Source organism: Jaculus jaculus, chromosome 8 (genome assembly GCF_020740685.1).
Source record: "Jaculus jaculus isolate mJacJac1 chromosome 8, mJacJac1.mat.Y.cur, whole genome shotgun sequence".
NCBI lineage: Eukaryota > Metazoa > Chordata > Mammalia > Rodentia > Dipodidae > Jaculus > Jaculus jaculus.
This window is the reverse complement of record NC_059109.1, coordinates 99244791-99264342: the sequence shown is the minus strand read 5'-3', so window position 1 is coordinate 99264342 and position 19552 is coordinate 99244791. Positions and strand designations below refer to the sequence as shown.

Sequence of the window (19552 nt, the reverse complement as noted above, 5' to 3'; positions counted from 1 at the left end):
GCCTTTTGGTCCTAAGCCCTAGGGAAACTGCCCAGTCTGTTGCAAAACCAACTTTTGAGGTAGAGCTATATATGTTTATATATACCCACTCATATACATAGCACTGTTATGAAAGCCTTATAGTACTCGCCTATAGAACCTTCTACTATGGGGGAAAAGGTCTGTACTCATGTTCTCCGTTAGGGTAGCCACTGACTACAGAGGGCTGTTGAACACTTGAAGTGTGGCTAATGGGAGTGAAGAACTGATTTTTAAAATGTTTTTGATTTTAATTAAATTTTATTTATTATTTTGATCAAATAACCACAAGGGCCAGTCATTTCCCTGTTGGAAAGCCCAGGTAAAAATTGTTTATGATGTTAAATTTGAATGTGATAAGAAAAATAGTACTCAGAAGAGCTCTTTGACTTCTCTTTCTAGGACAGTTTGTCTGGTTCTGAGAGAATGCAGATCCTGTGATGCAGGATTACTAGCCACGTTTCTGTAGGTCTCTGGAGCACCCATCCCTTTAAGGTACTAGGACAACACTACATTTGGCCACAGGATTTCTGTGCAGATACAGGTAGGTCCAGAAGAGAGGCTTTCTAAAGTAGCATCAGAGGGGATCTGGAGGTGACGGAATGATGCGAAGAAGAGAGGCCCTGAGCTAAGTCCACATGTCCTGGCATCTAGGCTTGTTTGAAAAGTTCAACAAGGAAATTCACAGGACACAAAACCAGAACTGTTACTGCCCTTGATGCCATGAAACCCATTCACTCATTATCTGCCAGATGCAATAGTCATTAACTGTTACCTGGATGTGGTGGTATGTGTCTGTAATCTTGGCACTTGGAAAGCTGAGGCAGGAAGATCATGAGTTTCAGGCCAGCCTGGGCTATATAATGAGACCGTCTCAAAAATAAATCACTATTACCTTAAGGATTCAAGACACCAGCTGGGTTCCAAAGTTGTGTTTGGTTCCAGGGTGCTTCTGGACGTCACCCAGGGACATTCACTTTATAAGTCAAGAAATTTTGGTAGAAAAATGACATTGTTCCTATATGTCTTTGGGCTGAGAACCAGAGATAGGATAGCCACATTAGCTCAAAATCAGGCTCACACACACCTCAGGTTGGAGATTCCATGAATTAACATCAGGTCCCTCATGTAAGAGAGAAGCTATTCCAGTGCTGAGACGATCTCTTATGATACAGGGGATTGGGTAACCTTCAGATACATGTGGCTGAAGGGGCCTCAGTAGATGATGACAGTGTCTGGTCCAGAGCCCCCTCATTTTAAAAATCAGCCCCAGCTGCTGTAGCATTAACTGTTCTCTGCTGGGCTCTTATCTGGAGAGTATCCCTCAGAGACTTCAGATGCTTGGCTCAAGTAAGAGGACCCATGACCAGCAGCACCCTTGCCTTGAAGTAGGGGACAACTGTGTGGTGCTGCTGATGTCCCCAGTGGCTCACACCACAGGTACACACAGCTGCCACCCTCATTCTTCCTGGCACTTTCCTGCCCATCCTGAATCACTCACTCATCACAGTGCTTCCTGAAGGGCCTGCCTTCTGTTAAGCATATGTACCTAAATCGATTCTCAGGCTCTGCTTCTAGGCAGCCTACCTCACACAGTGTTGCCATTCACTAAAGAAGAGCAAATGGAAATTGACAAAAATTGAAGCTTGTTGAATGGGTTCATGTCATTGTTGGCTACATAAAATACTGCCCCATTCCACCCAGTAGGTTCAATCATTCTGGTTCCTTTTGCTCCAATAATTCTAGCATGTGGGAGGCTAAGGCAAAAGATTTGCCATAAGTTTAAAACTAGACTTGAGATACATAGGAAGACCATTTCAAAAAAAAAAAAATTAAAATACGCCAACTGAAACCAAAACAACAACATCATCATCAACAACAAAAAGGCCCTTGAGAAATCCTTGCAGAGAGATCTAGGCTGGGCATTGCGTTCACGTTCAGAGCAGGATAGAGGCCAGTCTTCCATTGTAGTTGTCTTACCTGTTTTTCCAGAAACATCCCCCATTTCCACCCTGTACTAGAGCTGGCAAGGTGACAAGAGGAAGCTAAAATACAGGCCACCTGCTGGCTACCCAAGGGTCTTGAGGTAGGGCACTGTGCACTGTGAGAGTAGGTGCAGGGGAGAGATGGAGTGAGCTTGAAGGAAATATTGTAAGGTTACTATACATCCCAGAAAGGTTAAAGATGGAACAAAAATACGCACTTTTGTTAAGAATCACAGAACTGGCTGGGCATGGTCGTGCACACCTTTAATCCCAGCAGCACTTGGGAGGCAGAAGTAGGAGGAGTGCCATGAGTTCAAAGACACTCTGAGACTACATAGTGAATTCCAGGTCAGCCTGGGCTAGAGTGAAACCCTACCTCAAAACAAACAAACAAACAACCCCTCCCACCAAAACCCAAACCAAACCAAAACAACAACAACATCAAAAAAGAACTACAGACTGACACAGCTGAGCATGGTAGTGCATGCCTTTAATCCTAGCACTTGGGAAACCGAGGTAGGAGGAGTGCCATGAGTTCAAGGCCAGTCTGAGACTACATAGTGAGTTCCAGGTCAGCCTGGATTAGAGGGAGGTCCTACCTCAAAAAACAAACAAGACAAAACAAAACAAGAATCACAGAGCTGTCTGCTGGATACCAAGTGGCCATTGCATTCATGAGCTGACAGTGACCTGCCCAACATTGGGCCCATCAACATTTCATTATGGGTGACAGAGAGGGGCAAAAAAGGGAAAGAGGCACCACAGTAGAAAAGGAACTGGTTGGAAAGAAGTCCAGTGGAAGGGGCATGGGGACAAGGATGAAAGAAGGTAATGGGAAGGCATTAGGATTAAAATACAAGTACACGCATGAAACCTCTGGTACTCATGCCCAATTTTAACAATGGCTTTCAAATTCATAACACTCAGACGTGGAGCACAGCTTTTTGAAGGGCGATGCTTGGAGCTCCTCTGGGGTGCACAGCAGGGCCGGCGCTGCGGGTAGTCTGAGCCACACGGCGCCCTTGGATGGTGATGTGGCAGCCGGTTCGCTCTGCACACTGTACCTGCTGCCAGTCAGGAGCTTTTCCTCTTTGATCTCTGTGAGTACCCTTCACCGACTCTCTTGATAAGGTCTCTTTAGAAAATTGCTTTTCAAATTGACTCCTTCTCTGAGAAGGTAAATGCTGAGGTAACGCATAAAGCTGACAATCACCTTGCTCTCCACCTCAAAAACCTTTCCACGCAGCCCTGTGTGTCATGGAAAATGACAATTGCCAAGGCTATTCATTGCCCTATATCAGCTCCTAGGAGGTGTGATTCTGTCAAGTGGTTCAGCCAGCCCTGAGTTGCCCTCCAAGCCCTTTTGTCCAACCTGTAAGTTTTCCTCTTCACAGATGCATGAGAGTTAGGTCTAGGGTAGATGTTCTTACTGGAAAACTTATAGAAATTCTTCCGAACTCTAACAAAGGAGGCAGAGTGATCAAGACTCTTATAACTGACTTTGGATAAATTTAGTGATGCTGGTTCCTCTGAATCCAGGTGGAGCCCTAAATGTCCCATGTGGGCAGTATGACAGTGTGTCCCAGTCACATCTCTCCACTTAGTTACTCCCATAGGACTCTGGACACCCCACAGTGACAGGGCTTCTGCAATGGCAGTTATAGAGTAGGGGAGGGAGAGACCATCCTCTATGAGGATTTCTTAGTCTTCAGGGGAGTTCTTATTGGACAATATTCCTTATGGTCTCACTGAGACAGATGGAGATGCAGGGGCCTGGGCCCACATCTCAGCTTGGCCACTCACTAGCTGGGTGGCCTTCAGTATGCCCTGAATGAAGCTTGCTCTTCCTCCTCTTTTTACAGAAGAACTCTACTGAGCTTCTAGCAGGACTTCATATAAAGTTCAAGTGCACAGCAGGAGCCCACCAAGGTCAATGTCATGCAGTGAAAAAAGCCTGAGGTTTGGACTCAGATAGGCTTTCTTCAGTCCTGATCTGCCCTGTTGACCTTGACAACATTTTTTAGACTTTCTACTTTTAGCTTTCCTCACCTGAAAAAAATAACAGTGATAGAAGCCTGGGCTGATATAGCATAAGTGCCATGTATGCATGTAGTGGCTTGAATTAGGTGTCCCTCATAAACTTATGTGTTCTGGTTGCTTGATCCCCAGAGGATAACAGTTTATGAATTGGATCCTTGTTGGAGGAGGTGTGTTGTTGGAGGTGGGCTTATGGATGTCAGAGCCAGTTTCCCCTTGCCAGGACTTGGCTCAATCTCCTGTTGCTGTGTTCCACCTGATGTTGGTCAGGAGGTGATGTCCAGCTCATACCATGTTTTCCCCTGCCATCATGGAGCTTCCCTGAGTCTGACAAACCTTTTCCCCCACAAGCTGCTTTTGATGGGGTGCTTTGTGCCAGCAATGAGAAGGTAACTGCAGCAATGTAAAAGTCTGAACATGTATTGGACATATAGGAGGTGCATGAAATCACTTTATTGTTAATACTGCAAAATATTTACCCCTGACTGTGTGAGGGCAAAGATCACTCCCAACAATGGGGAGGAAGTAAAATGTACATGTATGTAAAGTGCTCAATAAAAGCTTTTTCTTCTTTCAAAGTTATAGCCTTTGGGACCTTGACAAAGTGAATCAATTTAGTTGGAGATCAGAGAGGCCAAAGTTATTAAGAAAGGGTACAGAGGAGGACAGAAATGAGCATGGACAGCAGCTTTGAGAAAGCAGCAAGCAGCTCTGTAGGTATGTCTAAACAGCATTATTACATTACCTGTGGCTTTTTACAGCTCTGTGACTTTAGATTATTGTAGGTCCAAAGATGAATCTTTGCTTGCCTATTTGGTGTTGGCTGATGCTCATCCATGGGGAGATGTTCACCCTATGGGATCATGCTCACTAATTGGAGGGCATCTACCTACAGGAGCATGCTGATTAATGGGAGGAGGCTTAGCCATAAGAGGATGCCCATCTATGGGAGGATGCTTAGCTATGGGAGGATGCTCACCCATGGTAGGATGTTCACCACTAGGAAGATGCTCACATATGGGAGGATGCCTCCCTATGGGCAGATGCCTACACACTGGTAGTTCTTCCTCCTTGAGATTATGCTGGCCCATGGGAAGATGAGCACCCATTGTTCCTAGAAGGATGCTTCAGGTATGTCCAAGCTATGGCCAGCAAGCCACATACATCCCAGGATAGCTATGAAGGAGTCCCAGCACATTTGTAGACAATGACATCTTATCGCAAAGTCAGAAGCTTAGACAACCCTGCAATCTGTCAGGATGCAAAACTTTGAATTCACACAAGAAGAAGGTGTCACAAATTTTAGGAGATCATTATTTTTTCTTTCTTACATGCATGTGTGCATATACATGTGTGTGTGTGTGTGTGTGTGTGTGTGTGTGTGCGTGCGTGCACACAGGCACACATGTATGTGTTGGTCCACGTACATCAGTGTGTGCATGCAGAAAGAGACCACAGGACAACCTCAAATGTTATCTTCAGGAACACTTTTCACCATTTTTTTGAAACATGGTCTCTCCTTGGCCTGGAGCTCATCAATTAGGCTAGATTGACTGTCCAGAGCCCCAAAGATCTGCCCATCTCTGCCTCCTCATTACTGGAGTTACAGCACACTCCACCAGACCTAGCATGTTTACATGGGTGCTGGGGCTTGAACTCAGGTCCTTATGTTTGCAAGGCATGTACTTTACTGACTGTGCTATCTCACCAGTCTTACAATTATTATCTTTCTTTTTCCTACAAGTGTAAACCAAAAGTGTTTAGAGTCATGGATGAGAGGGTGAGGTAAAGTGACATTTATTAAGTGCCTCCCATGTGCCAGCCTTATGTGGGGATCACTCTCATCTCCCAGGATCCTGCTGAGGAGAGAGATTAGATCCATTAGGCTGGGAGGAATGAGATGCTCTTTTGGAGTCCAAAGAATTCAGGGAGTTGAATCATTTAGATGAAAAAAACTTTGCATCTTAATTTTCACTAATCTGTAAGGGAAACTTAGCTTCTGTTTCACTTATGAATACAGGTCCCAATACCAAATGGTCTTAACACTTTCTCACACTTTGTCCAAGAGCCCAGAGCTTTTCATATCTCATAACATTACACACATTTTTTTTTTCTTTTGAGATAGAGTCTTGCTATGTAACCTAGGTTGTCCTTGAACTTGCTTCTATAAAATGCTTTTGTAAAACAAAACAAAACACAACACAAGAAAACAAAAAAGCCAGTTAAGGGTTGGAGAGATGGCTTAGTGGTTAAGGTACTTGCCTGCGAGGCTTCAGAACTTAGATTTGATTCCCCAAGACCCATGAAAACCAGATGTACAAGGTGGTGCAGGTGTCTGGAGTTTGCAGTGGTTAGAGGTCCTGGCAGGCCTATTCTGTCTCTCTGTATCTGCCTTTCTCTTTCTCTCTCCCCATCTAATAAATAAATAAAATATTAAAAAACAAAACAAAATCAATGTTTTTGTAATCTTTAAAAAATTTATTTGGATGAGTGTGTGTGTGTGTGTGTGTGTGTGTGTGTGTGTGTGTGTGTGTGTAGACACACCAGCATCTCTTGTCAGCTTTACATGGGTGGCTAGGGAATAGAATCTTGGCTGACAGGCTTTGCAAGGAATTTCCTTTAATCACTGAGCCATCTCCCCAGTCCCTAGTTTCCAATATAATTGATCTGCTTTGCAATTCTATGCATTTTATCTAATACATTAAAAACCATGTTATGGTAAGAAAGGATAGGCTTCATAGACTTCATCCTGTCAGGTCACAAAGGCTGACAACTGTTACAGAGTGGTCAGAAGCTTGCTGGTGAATGTCATATTTGAATTCAGGTCTGATATTGGCAGCTACAGATCATCTAGGATGGAGAGGTTATTATCTGGAAGGTCAAGTTCAAATGATAACAGAAATAAGGCGAGAGTAGGGGGTGGTTGAAAGGGGTGGGCAGGTGGATTTTTACCACCACTTAAATGACTTAAGCCACAGAGGTGTATTCTCACAGTGCAATACATAGCAAAGAGAATAAATGAGCAACTACTACATGCAACAAATGAATGCAGCTTGCAAGTTTATATTGAGTAAAAGAACTTGGAAACACAAGCACTGATACCATCTGATTCTGGTCAAATTCAAGAACTGACAGAAGAATACCAACAATGTCTGCCTGTGCAGTATGTGCCCTGACTGTAATGAAATATTAGGAATCTTTCCAGGTAGATGGAATGTTACATCTCTTGAGATGATAGTTATCTAATTATATATAATCAAAACTCAAATAAACTGGGTGTAGTGGTACATATCTATAATCTTCATATTCTAGAGGCCAAGGCAGGAGGATTGTGAATTCAGGTCAGCCTGGGATACACAGTGAGTCCTTATCTCACTGTGCCCCCCCCCCACAAGACTCACAAATAAATACCTGTGTTCTTTATACTTTTCATGATATATACATAGCACCTCAATTATAATAATAAGAAATGTTATCTTCATCTTACTGATAGACAGATGATGCTAGAAAGAAAATAAATAAAGGCAGCTTCGCAGACCAATTCTCTTTTCATAAAGGGGAAGTGGTAAGCGGAACAAGCACTTTTGGCCAAATCAGTGCTTTCTGCATGGAAACTCCTCACTTATACTCCTCTGAATTGCAATTCACCTCCTGCAGAATAAAGGAAAGTCTTCCCTTTGTCCCACAAATAGAGTGAATAAACAGTGTTATAGTCATACATGAACAAGCCACCAGCCCACCCTGTGTTTAAACATCAGCAACTTAAATTTGAACAAGAAAGTCTAGATATAAAAATACAGTATAGATTCTAGTTACATTACTGCAGAATAAGAAAAGTAGTAGATGAAGTTAGAATAGTGGTCATCCCAGGGGAGAAGCCGAGGGTCGAGGGTATGAGGGGTCCTTCAGGAGCGTCACTCATCTTCGATTTCCTATCTGGTTACACTTGTTGAATCATGCATAGGCCACTGGGGCAGTTTCAGTGCACACCCAGAAGGAGAGGTTCTGAGTGGCACAACTGTGTTCTGGGTGTAGGGTGCCCCTTGCAGCTATGCACCTCTGCAGCTCCACCTACAAGCTGGTTGTTCTGAATGAAATTCATCAGGGTCCCTGACATGGAAAGGGAAGCTGACACCATCACCCACGGGCAGCCTTCACATGCAGGGACGAGCCATGCCCTACTTACTCCGGGTCCTGCACGGAGCCTCCCACACAGTGGAATCTCTCAGGCACAGTCTTCCAGTCTTTAGCCAGCTTCACCATGGCACCTGCATCAAGGACACCATAGCCAAAGAGGTGATTAAACTCCAGGCCGACCCCATTCCGTCGCCACTGATGGACCTCGTCATGGAGCTGGTTCCGTTTGGAGGTGAGCACGGTCAGATGCTGCATGTCTCGCCAGGTCAGGTCTAGGCTGGTTATGGGAGGCAGCAAGTTCAACATCAAGGACAAAAGGCAGGAGAGAAAGGGAGAGAGATATGATGATATGACAAGTAACACTCAGGATGTAGACCCCTTGGGAGATTGTGGAACACCTGTGAACTCTCAACCCAAGAAGAATGCCCTTGCATCATTTTTTTTTAAAGAACCACTACAGATATCAATTAAAAATTTTGTTGTCCTTTAAAAATTTATTTCAGAAGTACAGTTTAACATGTACATTGGGATGGCAAAAATAAATGGGTGGGACTATCATTAAAATTAATAAATAGTGGGATGGGGAGATGGCTCAGCAGGTAAGAGCACGTGCTACACACGCATGAAAATCCTGCACTCTTGTCAAAATGTAGGCATGGCTGCATGTGCCTTTCAGCCTGGTGCTCTTGAAGGCTAGCATAGGTGATCACTGGGGCTCCCTAGTCAGCCAGTCCAACTGAAAAGCGCGGAGTCAGAGAGAGGCTCTGTCTCAGGGAAGTAAGAAGGAAGAGCCTTAGAGGCACCCAACATCCTCCTCCTCTGGCCTCAGCACATATGCACACTGGGCACTCACATGTGCACATACATGCTACTTTACAACATAACACACACACACACACAAAGGAAAAAAATGGATCCCGGTTTGGTAGTGCACACCTAAAATCTCAGCACTTGAGAGGCCAAGGGAGGATGATTTCCATTTGAGACCAGCTTGAAATGTCCCCCAATCATGAAGCAGTTATTATTAATATTTAATTATAATATTAATTATTAATAATTTATTATCAATCTTACTACTAATAATAACAATAATAACTAATGGGATAGAGTAGGAAATAACAAGATGCATTCCATGGAATTATCTGGTATTAATGTTTGCATGAAATTTTTGGGGATGGGTGTGTTGGATTGTAGTATCAAATTTTAATTTTCACTGAGGGACATGGTTAAAACCACTGGTAACCCCATGGACTACTGTTATCTTCAGAAGTCAAACAACTGGGAATAATATAACCCATACGGCAGCATTTCCACACATTCAACATTCATTGGTCTGGAACTTTGAATTGGAGCCAGAGTGTTCCAGTAATCCATATGCTGTCACAACACAGTCCTTCTTTTAAAGAGAAAGTTCAGAGGAAGGTCAATGCTTATTTGAGAAGATTCTGAGTAGATCTGGCACATATGGTCCCCTCAGGCCTGAGAGAATGGAGTGAAACTTCCTAAGGTTCATTATGGCTAAAACCTTTGTGTTTTGCTGGAATTGGCTCCAAGTTTATTATTAATCTCAGAAGTGGTGACAAATGAGGGTCTCAGTGACCTGAGTGCTGGCTAGCAGGGGGAGGGGGAGGGTCATTCATGTTTGCCACAAAGGTGCTTGGGGAAGGACACCTCAAATGTTTCATCAGAGAAAGAGAGAGATAGAGATAGAGATAGAGATAAAGATAGAGATAGAGAGAGAGAGAGAGAGAGAGAGAGAGAGAGAGGGAGAGAGAGAGAGAGGGAGGGAGGGAGGGAGACAGGGAGAGAGAGAGAGAGAGAGAGAGAGAGAGAGAGAGAGAGAGAGAGAGAGAAATCAGAACAGAGAATGCACTTCTGAGAGTGTAGTACAAACTTCTATGCAACTGAGTGTGTGACATTGGCATTGTTTAACTGTTTGCATATATCTGTAAAGTAAAATTGGGTTTCTCCTAATTGCCCTTCTAATCAATTTCAGAATTGATGAACTACACTATTCAGAAAACGTATTTCATCACACGGCATTAAGTTTTAATCCTATTCTATCAGCTCAAGACTCATAGGAAATGATTATTAATTAATGAAAATTAAAATCATAGAGTATCTGCAATATTTAAAGGTCACCATTTTGGATGCTGAAGGATAACCAACATGAAATATTCTTCCCTGTTTTTGAATGTTGTGCATAAACATGGAGATAATAAGACAACATGTGACAAGGCACAACATATGGTATGATTCCATGTTGTCTGCTGAGTATCTACCACATTCTGGCTCTGGCTAATTTCAGGCATGTCGCGGTGGAGGTGTCTGTCTTCTCAGAGTTAGTAGCCTAGGTGACAGGTGGACAGTTCAATATCAAAAAAGTGAGAGTTATCATGATAGGGGAGCTCAGGATGCTGAGGGATCATCAGTGCAGTGCCTGTGTTATACTGGCTAGAGGGTCTCCCTGTGATTTTCAAGCCTCTCAATCAGAACCACTTGGGTACCAGTGACAAATGTGATTCTTGGCTCTTCTGAATCAGCATCTGAGAAGTTGTGAACCCAAGAATTTCCCCACTGATGTGAGAGATCGTTGGTTTAAGATGGTGGCTCTCAACTTTTGGTGCATCTGTCTATCCACCATGATGCCAGGTCTAGAGGCGTTCATTCCACAGCATTATTCTTGACTGGTGGTGCTATTACCTTAGCTTCATATCTTAGCAATGGGGATGGATCCTTAAAGATTTGTTGAGGGAGTATATGGAGATTATGTGTATAAAGTATTTCATATGGTGTGGGCACTCAAGAACAAGTTTATTATTAGTAGTGGAAGCAGGTAGACTGGGCACCACTTTCCAGTTTAAGTATTAGTCACATTATTTAAAAATATCAAGGGACATTTTTTAGTTCTAAACTGTACTCAGCCTGAAAATCACCACACATCCAATTGGAAAATAAATCTTCTAAACCTAAGGAAAGATATTCCTGAAGCAGAGCTATAAAATTCTAGGAAGTCATTTGAACTTTATGGATGCCATAAATATCAATGGTTTGCAAATGCGATTATGTAAATCCAGAACTGGATCACAATAGCAGTTGTCTATCCCTGGAATCAACTTTTTTTTTTTTTTTTTTTTTTTGAGGTAGGGTCTCACTCTGGTCCAGGCTGACCTGGAATTAACTCTGTAGTCTCAGGGTGGCCTTGAACTCATGGCAATCCTCCTACCTCTGCCTCCCGAGTGCTGGGATTAAAGGCGTGCGCCACCACGCCCGTCTGGAATCAACTTTTTATTCCTTCCTTATAAAGAAAACCTCAAGTTTATTCAGAATAGCAACATGTTCAGTGATAAAAGCTCATTTTCCCAACCTCAGTTGCAGTGTGGTGTGGTCATATGACATTTCTGGCCAAGGAAAACCATTCAGAACCTCTGGGTAGGAAAGCCACATGTGTGCTGATAGAAAGGTGAATAGCCAAGGCAGCTCTGTGAATTTCTTCTGGAATTCAGCAGGCTGGCTCACCATTTCAATGATTTAAGTTTACTTTTGTGTAAGGGCCTGGGCAAGTGACATTTTGCTTGCCAAAATCCCAGGGAACTGAGTTAAGTCCCACCCATTGAGGTTGAAAGGCAGAAGGACGATCCTTATTTGTGCTTACAGCTGGAGTAAGCAAAGACAGCTCAGAGGCCAGGGTCTGCTTGGACCTTGAGATGAATGGTTTCAGCTTCTGACAATGTATATGACATATAAGTTTTGGTTTTTGGACTTAGGAGGCAGAGGGATCTATTCTTCATAGAAGCAATTTTTAAATAGTGTTGAGCTTTGAACATTGTCCCTCTTAGGGTCCTAAGTTTTCTACCTGACTTTTGTTGGAAGAATCAACATCTAGACTGGTATAAAGAGATAAATGAACTCTAGCCTCTTTGATTTTTGAGACAAGGTTTCTTTTTTTTCTTTCTTCCCTCTCCCCCTTCCTTCCTTCCTTCCTTCCTTCCTTCCTTCCTTCCTTCCTTCCTTTCTTTCTTTCTTTCTTTCTTTCTTTCTTTCTTTCTTTCTTTCTTTCTTTCTTTCTTTTTCTTTCTTTTGAAGCAAGCCCAACAGCTGACTTTTTTTTATGTGAAGGAGTGAGAGCAAGAGCGAGAATGAGAGAGAGACATGAATGTGGTAGTGCATGCCTTTAATTCCAGCATTTGGGAGGCAAAGGTAGGAGGATTTTCATGAGTTCAAGGCTACCCTGTGACTACATAGTGAATTCCAGGTCAGCTTGGGCTAGAGCAAGACCCTACCTTGAAACAAACAAACAAACAAAAACCCAAATCACCAGCTGTTTTTGCATTGGACTTTACGTGAGTGCTGGAGGCTTTTGAAGAAAGCACCTTTAGCCTGGTGTGGTGATGCATGCCTTTAATCCCAGCACCCGAGAGGCAGAGGTAGGAGGAACACTGAGTTCAAGGCCTCTAGTCATTGCAAAGGAACTCCAGATGCATGCGCCACCATGTGTATCTGGCTTATGTGGTTACTAGGGAATCAAACATGGGTCCTTAGGCTTCTCAGGCAAGTGCCTTAAGTGTAAGCCATCTCTCTAGCCCAGGTATGTAGTTTTATGATGTATGTATGTTTCTGTCATTTAAGACACAGGAGCCATTTAGAAATGACTAGCAAAGTTCTCTGGCCCTGACATGCCAGGCTCTCTCATTCACTTGGGCCTCCATGGACAGACACCTGGCATATGTGTGGAGGGGCACATGCTAGTTCATCCTTCAGAGCTAACCCCAGCTGGGAATTGAAACATACTTAGCCTCTAAAGCCAGTGCAAACACGCCAGCTGCCTCAGGAGCAGCAGCAGATGTCCCAGAATGCCTCAGAGTGCAGTTGCCATACAGATCTGTGGTGGCCTGGAAGGGAATGTTAAGTAATGAACAAGTCATATCATCTGAGTCCACACAGCATGGATCAGGGTATTTTCAAATTGTCTTATTTCAACTATACTTTGTTCTGAAGATTAAGCTAGAACTAAGGATAAGCTTAGCATCCATATAGCTATCTCTCTGTCATCAATTTCATGCAGGCTTCCCAGGAAGTCATGTAAAAAGAGACATAATCAGCATCATCCACAAGGTACATCAGTTGTCCAAAAAAGAATATTGTGTGACTATATCAGAGATCACAGACACATTTATCCTTTGAATCTGAAAAGGAGACATTATGAAGTGAAGAGTAACATTAGTCATACCATCTAGTTAATGCAGTGGTAAGTTTGTATGCATTACAACTGGCCTTTTGGCCAGTGTATCAGTATTTCTATTCTCTTTCAGAAGGAAAGGGTAGTGTCCCCAGAGTGGGAAGGCTAGATATCTATAAGTCTACCTAGGACAGGTCATTCAAGATAAATATTCCTGTATGTTTAAAACTTATGAAAAAACTGTGAGACATGTCAATAGAACTTCTGGTAAATGGCTAAATCACTTTCCTCAATTCTTTTTTTTTCTTCTACTTTCCCCAACTCTTATTTAGGGGAGAAATTAATAAACAGAGTTTTAAATGACTTTTAACAAGAGACTAGCTTCAATTTCAATGTTTGTGAGAACCAAGGTATTCATTAAGATCATGTATAAACCACAGGGATTCTTTCTCTGCAGGGCTCTCAAAAGAGCCCATTATTTTGAGGAATAAAGAACCAGGCAGGTTTAAAGGCATCTATTGGGCAAAATTTCAATATTCAAAAGAAAGGCTCTTCTGCAGCTAAGTTGAAAGAGAATCATAGATAAGAGCTGAAGACAAAGGTTCATCATGAGGGGTCCTTGGATAGGGAGCCAGCTTCCAAAGGACAGAGTGAGACGTTTTAGATGGAAGAGGCGGGGGGCTGCTCCCTGCTGTCCCTCTCTGCTGGGCTCTGGATGGGCTGAAGCCTCCTCTGCTTGCAGGGAGCTGACATACTTCCTTCCTTCCTAATGTGAGAAGCCCACCAGAAGGGTATGGAAGGATAGGCAGGTAAGGGCTGTGTCTCTTATAGGTAAAGGGCTTCTTTCTCTTGGCCCATATAGGAGTTTGGCTGCCTTGCTAAACCAATAGCCCCAAGGGAAATGTGTGATTAAAACCCAGCATGGTGACAATGACTTTGTTTTTTGCTTTCTTCTTTTGGGACATCCCAGTGGTAGTGGGTGGCTAGTTAAAATGTAGTTCATCTATGACTTTGACTCAAACACCCAATTTCTGCTTTGATGGTCTGAGGAAAGACTGGCTTGTGAGCAAAATAATCAGAGAGGCAAAGCTCTGTAGAGGGCAAATGTGGTCTGCAGATGATTCACAGGAGGTTGAAAAATTTATCATTATACCTGGTTTAGCAGGAGGGAAGGCTTTTTGGTTCATAAAAGAGTAAAATCAAAACAACCTTCTCACCCCTGAATTAGTGGTTCTTAATTTTTGTTTTTAAGATCATGGGTCCATTTTATAATATGGGATGGAGTTTCAAAGGGTAAAGTTGGGGGAGGGAGGGCATTACCATGGGATATTATTTATAATCATGGAAGTTGTTAATAAAAAAATTTTGAAAATAAAAATAATATAAATATAAAAAAACATAAAAAAATATTTTGTGCCCAGAAAAATAATTATAACTTTTTCCCCTGAGAAAATACACAGGTATGCTCAATTTTAGATGCTATTTTCTGCAGTGCTAGAGATTCAACCCAGAGTTTTGTGTATGCTACACAAGTGCTTGTGCTGCTTGTAGCTACGTCCCCAGTCAGATGCTAGTTTTAACTTGCTCTAATACAGGGGTATTAGCTCTGATGGGATGCCTCAGTTCTTACAATGACTTATGCTTGTAAGTGATGTGCCAGGGCAGCTTACGGGTCAACCAGGATTCATTATTTGTATGCCAGAACAATGAATAAGAAAAAATCTATGGATAAGGAGCTGGGATAGAGCTCATCATGTGATCTTGTTTTCCCTTTGTGTAGGGTAGGTTTCTACCTTATAGTAAAGTACAGCTAGACATAGAGAAATATAGATCTTCCCCTCAGAACATGTGCTATTCTTATAGGGAAGGGAGAAGAGTTGATAACACCCACTTCTATCACAGAGGGCCTCTGGCCACAAGGAATCCCAACAGGGAGTGTGACCCATACTTACCACACCGGCCTCAGGATTCCTCTTCCTCCCGTTGCTAAAGGTGGATGCTAACGTGGAGGAGCAGCTCTCGTCATACAAGGCGGTCCTGCCGTCATTGATGGCAGAGTTGATGGAGATGGTCCACATGCTGGAGGCATAGCCATCGCAATTGCAGTCATCATAGCTGCCACCGTCCCCTGAGGCCCACACGTAGATGCTGCCTTTGCCCCCACGGCCCTGGGAGAGGGGAGAGGTGTGCCAAGTCCATCCAGGAGCCAGGGGCTACCTGGGGTATGGGAAGGATTCCCTGCTCAGGTAACGTCCTGGCCCAGGGAGGGTCAAGATTTAGACTTCTTTAGAAATATCTGGATTGGAAATTATATCCTTTTTGGAGGATGCAGTGGGAAATTACTTTTCTTTCAGGAAGAACCCAATATAATGCCTCTTGAATTTACAATGTTATTTAGGAATAATGACATAAGAAAGGCTAGAAAAATCTTAACATTTACAAAAAAAAAAGCTGTATAGGTAATACACACTTATTGTAAAAAAAAGTCCAGTAAAGTACAGAGAAAGGAAAATTTAGAAACTTACCTAAAGGTAATCATTATAATATCATTCTTATACAACAGTAAACGTGTAACTGTACATATATATTTATGTTACATAAAATATATGCATGTTTATATATAAAATAAAATATATTTTAGCAAAAATATATAAAATATTATCTATGTTTATATAGACCTTTCTTTTTCTTTTTTATTTTCAAGGTAGGGTCTCACTTTGGTCCAGGGTGACCTGGAATTCAATATGTAGTCTCAGGGTAGCCTTAAACTCACAGTGATCCTCTTACCTCTGCCTCCCGAGTACTGGGATTAAAGGCATGTGCCACCATGCCCAACAAGATCTTTTTTTTTTCCTTTTTAGTTTTCCAAGGTAGGGTCTCACTCAAGCTCAGGCTGACCTGGAATTCACTATGTAGTCTCAGGGTGGCCTCGAACTCATGGCAATCCTCCTACCTCTGTCTCCCAAGTGCTGGGATTAAAGGCGTGCACCACCACACCCGGCTAAGATCTTTTTTTTTTTTTAATCCAGTTGGGTCATTCTAGAATCCTATTAAAAACACTATTATCTGACATGTAACCTGTGAAAAGGAATATCAAATATGTGAAGAAAGCCTACTATGGTCAAGTAAAACAAATAGCAAATATCATTTTAAACAGTAGTGATTGCCATATGGTTATTAGTTACAGAAGACCAGCTTTTGTTACAAATGTCTGGAGTTAGTAGCTCTTCTGTTCAAACCATTCTTAGTGTTATTACCTTTACTTTTTTCCCCTTTCCTTGTCTTCCATGACTATTCTCCTGTCTACTTAAACCTGGCATTGGGCCATTTGCTTCTACCTTTGAGGCAGTAGGGCTGGGGGCTTTGTTATCACTAGAAGGGAGAAGATGGAGAGGAGGGCAGCCATGCAGTGTGAGAAGGGGCTTCCCTATTCCATAACCTGGCACAGGAAGGCTAGATGACTCTCTCGAGCAAGGAGAAAGGGAAGAAATTAGCAGAGCAAACCTATTCCTGTAAGACCTCTAGCACTTTGTGATCCTGATTCATTGGTTCGAAGTGGAGATGATAGGGGGAGGGTGGACTGGATTACTTCCAAGGTCTGTCTGCCTTCTGACAATGAGAAGTGACATTCTGAATTGCTTCTAGCAGGACTGGGAGTTAATTAGCTCTTGATTGATTGAGTCAGTAACTCCACAAATACTTGCTCAACTACAAGCTCGTAATTGTCCTCAGATTCTTGTTAAATCCACACTACTGAACAGCTCCATCAAAACAAGCAACATGGCTCCGGGAAATTCGAGGAAGAGGGGGTGGAAAAGATTGTTAGAGACACAAGCTGGGACATTATGCACAGAGATATCGCCTCTTTCCCATAGCTGATGGCTACCCCCACAATGCACAACCTATAATCCCCATGGGGATAACTGGATTCCCCAACAAGGAGCATCCCTTCAGAGAGGGGAGGGGGACAGGGATGAGGGTAAGGATGGTACCAACATGTGTGTTTACACACTGAGTATGTACATAACTAATAAAGAAAAAACAAACAGACAAAAACCAGGCAACTATTCTCAGAAGCTAGGACAGAGAGGTAGCAGATCTTTGTGGTTGGCTTGGAGGATCATGCAATGAGGATCAGCTTTTGCTCAGGGTCAAGACATGGCATCCTCTGAAAGTGAAGTGTGTGTGAATGAGGCTAAGTGGGTGAGAAGGGTCATGTGGAAAGCTCCCAGCATGTTGCCAGTAAGGTCAAAGAAACAGTGCTAAGCATCCGCCCCTTGGTATAGGGCGACCATGACCCCCATCTCCATAACTCTATGCATCAGCACCTCTTGTAAAATGACTTTGTAGACTCCCTCACAGAAAAGGGCTTCCTACACCTGGGGTCTAGGCTGGCTGAATATCTTGATTTGGTCACCAGAATGCAACAGGAAGCATGAGTGCTGACATTATAAGCACAAGTCTTAAAAACCTGACATACCCTGCTGCTTCTCAGAACTTCTTTGTACAATGACAATGAACCTGATTTAGCCTGCTGGTTGGTGAAAAATACTTACTTAGTCTAGTCACATTCACTGCCCCTGATGACAACCAATAGCAACTAGACCCATGAGAGAACTACCCTAGACAAGTCAGTTTCTAGCTCATCTACCAGTTGACCACAGATGCATGAGTGAGGCCAGCTGAGTCCAGCCAAACACTGGCCAAGATCAACAGAACAGCCCAGTTTTTTTGTTAGGCTCAGTAGTAAAATTAAATTGCCATGATTTTAAACTCTGACACACAGAGAACAAGTGTCCCCTTTCTGAGTGGTGACCACCAAACAATGACCCCCAGACATGTTTGCAATAGTTTTTAAGGCTTGCCTACCAAATTCTTTGTTTCCCTGGGATATTAAATCTCATTTTCATCAAGTTATGTAGAACGCATGAGACAGTAATTATATCCTTGCTGGTAACAATTGGGTTTGAGCACTAAATGCCAGTGAGGAGAAGACCTCTGCAGAAATGAGATGAGAAGGAGGAGGAGAATCTCTAGGTAGTTACTCTCATATCACTATGTCCTGTTAAAATGACTCCCTAAGATCCAATTCTGTACCTCACCTTCACTTGAACAAGAGTTCGACAGAAACATAGACAGAACAGCCATGACCCACATTAGACCAAAGTTAGCTCAAGTACAATAGCAAACACTGGCTCAGGCCAGGCCTATGTTGAGTTCCACATGTGAACCTATAGTATCCTCACAGCAGGGTTATCCATACTAGCCATACAGAGGAAGAAATTCAACAAGTGGGAACAAACTAAGTGTCAAATCAGCTTTGAAACACTGAGGAGGGACAGAGGAAGATTTGAACTCATGGAATAACCAGCATCCCACCCATGTCAATTTTCCCTGTGTTAATTTATAAGTTTAACAGATCCTAATTCATACAATGTGTCATTCGAGATTGGGTCAGGCAAATGTTGCCACACAAGGTAATTCAACATGGGGAAATTTGTTGAGGACTAAGGGAAAAAGAAGAGTCAGAAACTCAAATGGAGCATGGGAGGTCACTCAGAATAGGAGCTTTTAATACCTGGGAACAAGAGGGACCAAAAGATGTGTTGCCCAGGAGCCTCTGTGGAGGCCATGGCTGCAGAGGGTTGGCTGTTAGTGTGGAATGGTAGCCTGTGCTGTTCATGTTGGAATTCTCTCTTCCCTCTATCCCCTCCCATTTTTTCCCCCTCTTTAAAACAAGGGAACTGAGATGAAATTAAAGAAGTCATCAGCTCCACTTGGAAGTTTTTAAGTCAGACTTTTGGAATTTAGTGAGGCTAGTGCTCCTCAGAAGTTTTCAAGGAGGCACAGTGCTTCCTGTTGTGGAGATGGAGCCCAGGACCAGTGAGCTTACTCACCTAGGCATTGATGCCACTTATTTATATCTATGTAACTTAAAAATTATTAATTTATTTGAAATCAGAGGGGTGTGTGTGTGTTTAAGAGAGAGAGAGGAGAAAGAGAGAGAGAGAGAGGGAGAGAGAGAGAGAGAGAGAGAGAGAAAGAGAGAAAGAGTAAGAGAGAGAGAGAATACGGGCACACCCGGGCCTTTAGCTACTGTTAATGAACTCCAGATGCATGTGCCACGTTGTGTATCTGGCTGATGTGGGTCCTGGGGAATTGAATCTGGGTCCTTAGGCTCTGCAGGCAAGTGTCT

At 42.9% G+C, this 19552-nt stretch overlaps 1 protein-coding gene across 1 annotated transcript in view; it reads right to left on the bottom strand.

Annotated features, from left to right (window-relative positions):
- Pcsk2 (proprotein convertase subtilisin/kexin type 2) overlaps window positions 1–19552 on the bottom strand; it is a 316714-nt gene that overhangs the window by 4659 nt on the left and 292503 nt on the right. Inside the window, exons 9-11 of the mRNA XM_004668723.2 lie at window positions 15309–15524; window positions 12969–13069; window positions 8227–8454 (exon numbers count right to left, since the gene is read on the bottom strand). Coding sequence (XP_004668780.1) covers window positions 8227–8454; window positions 12969–13069; window positions 15309–15524 — 545 coding nt within the window. The remainder of the gene's footprint in view (window positions 1–8226; window positions 8455–12968; window positions 13070–15308; window positions 15525–19552) is intronic.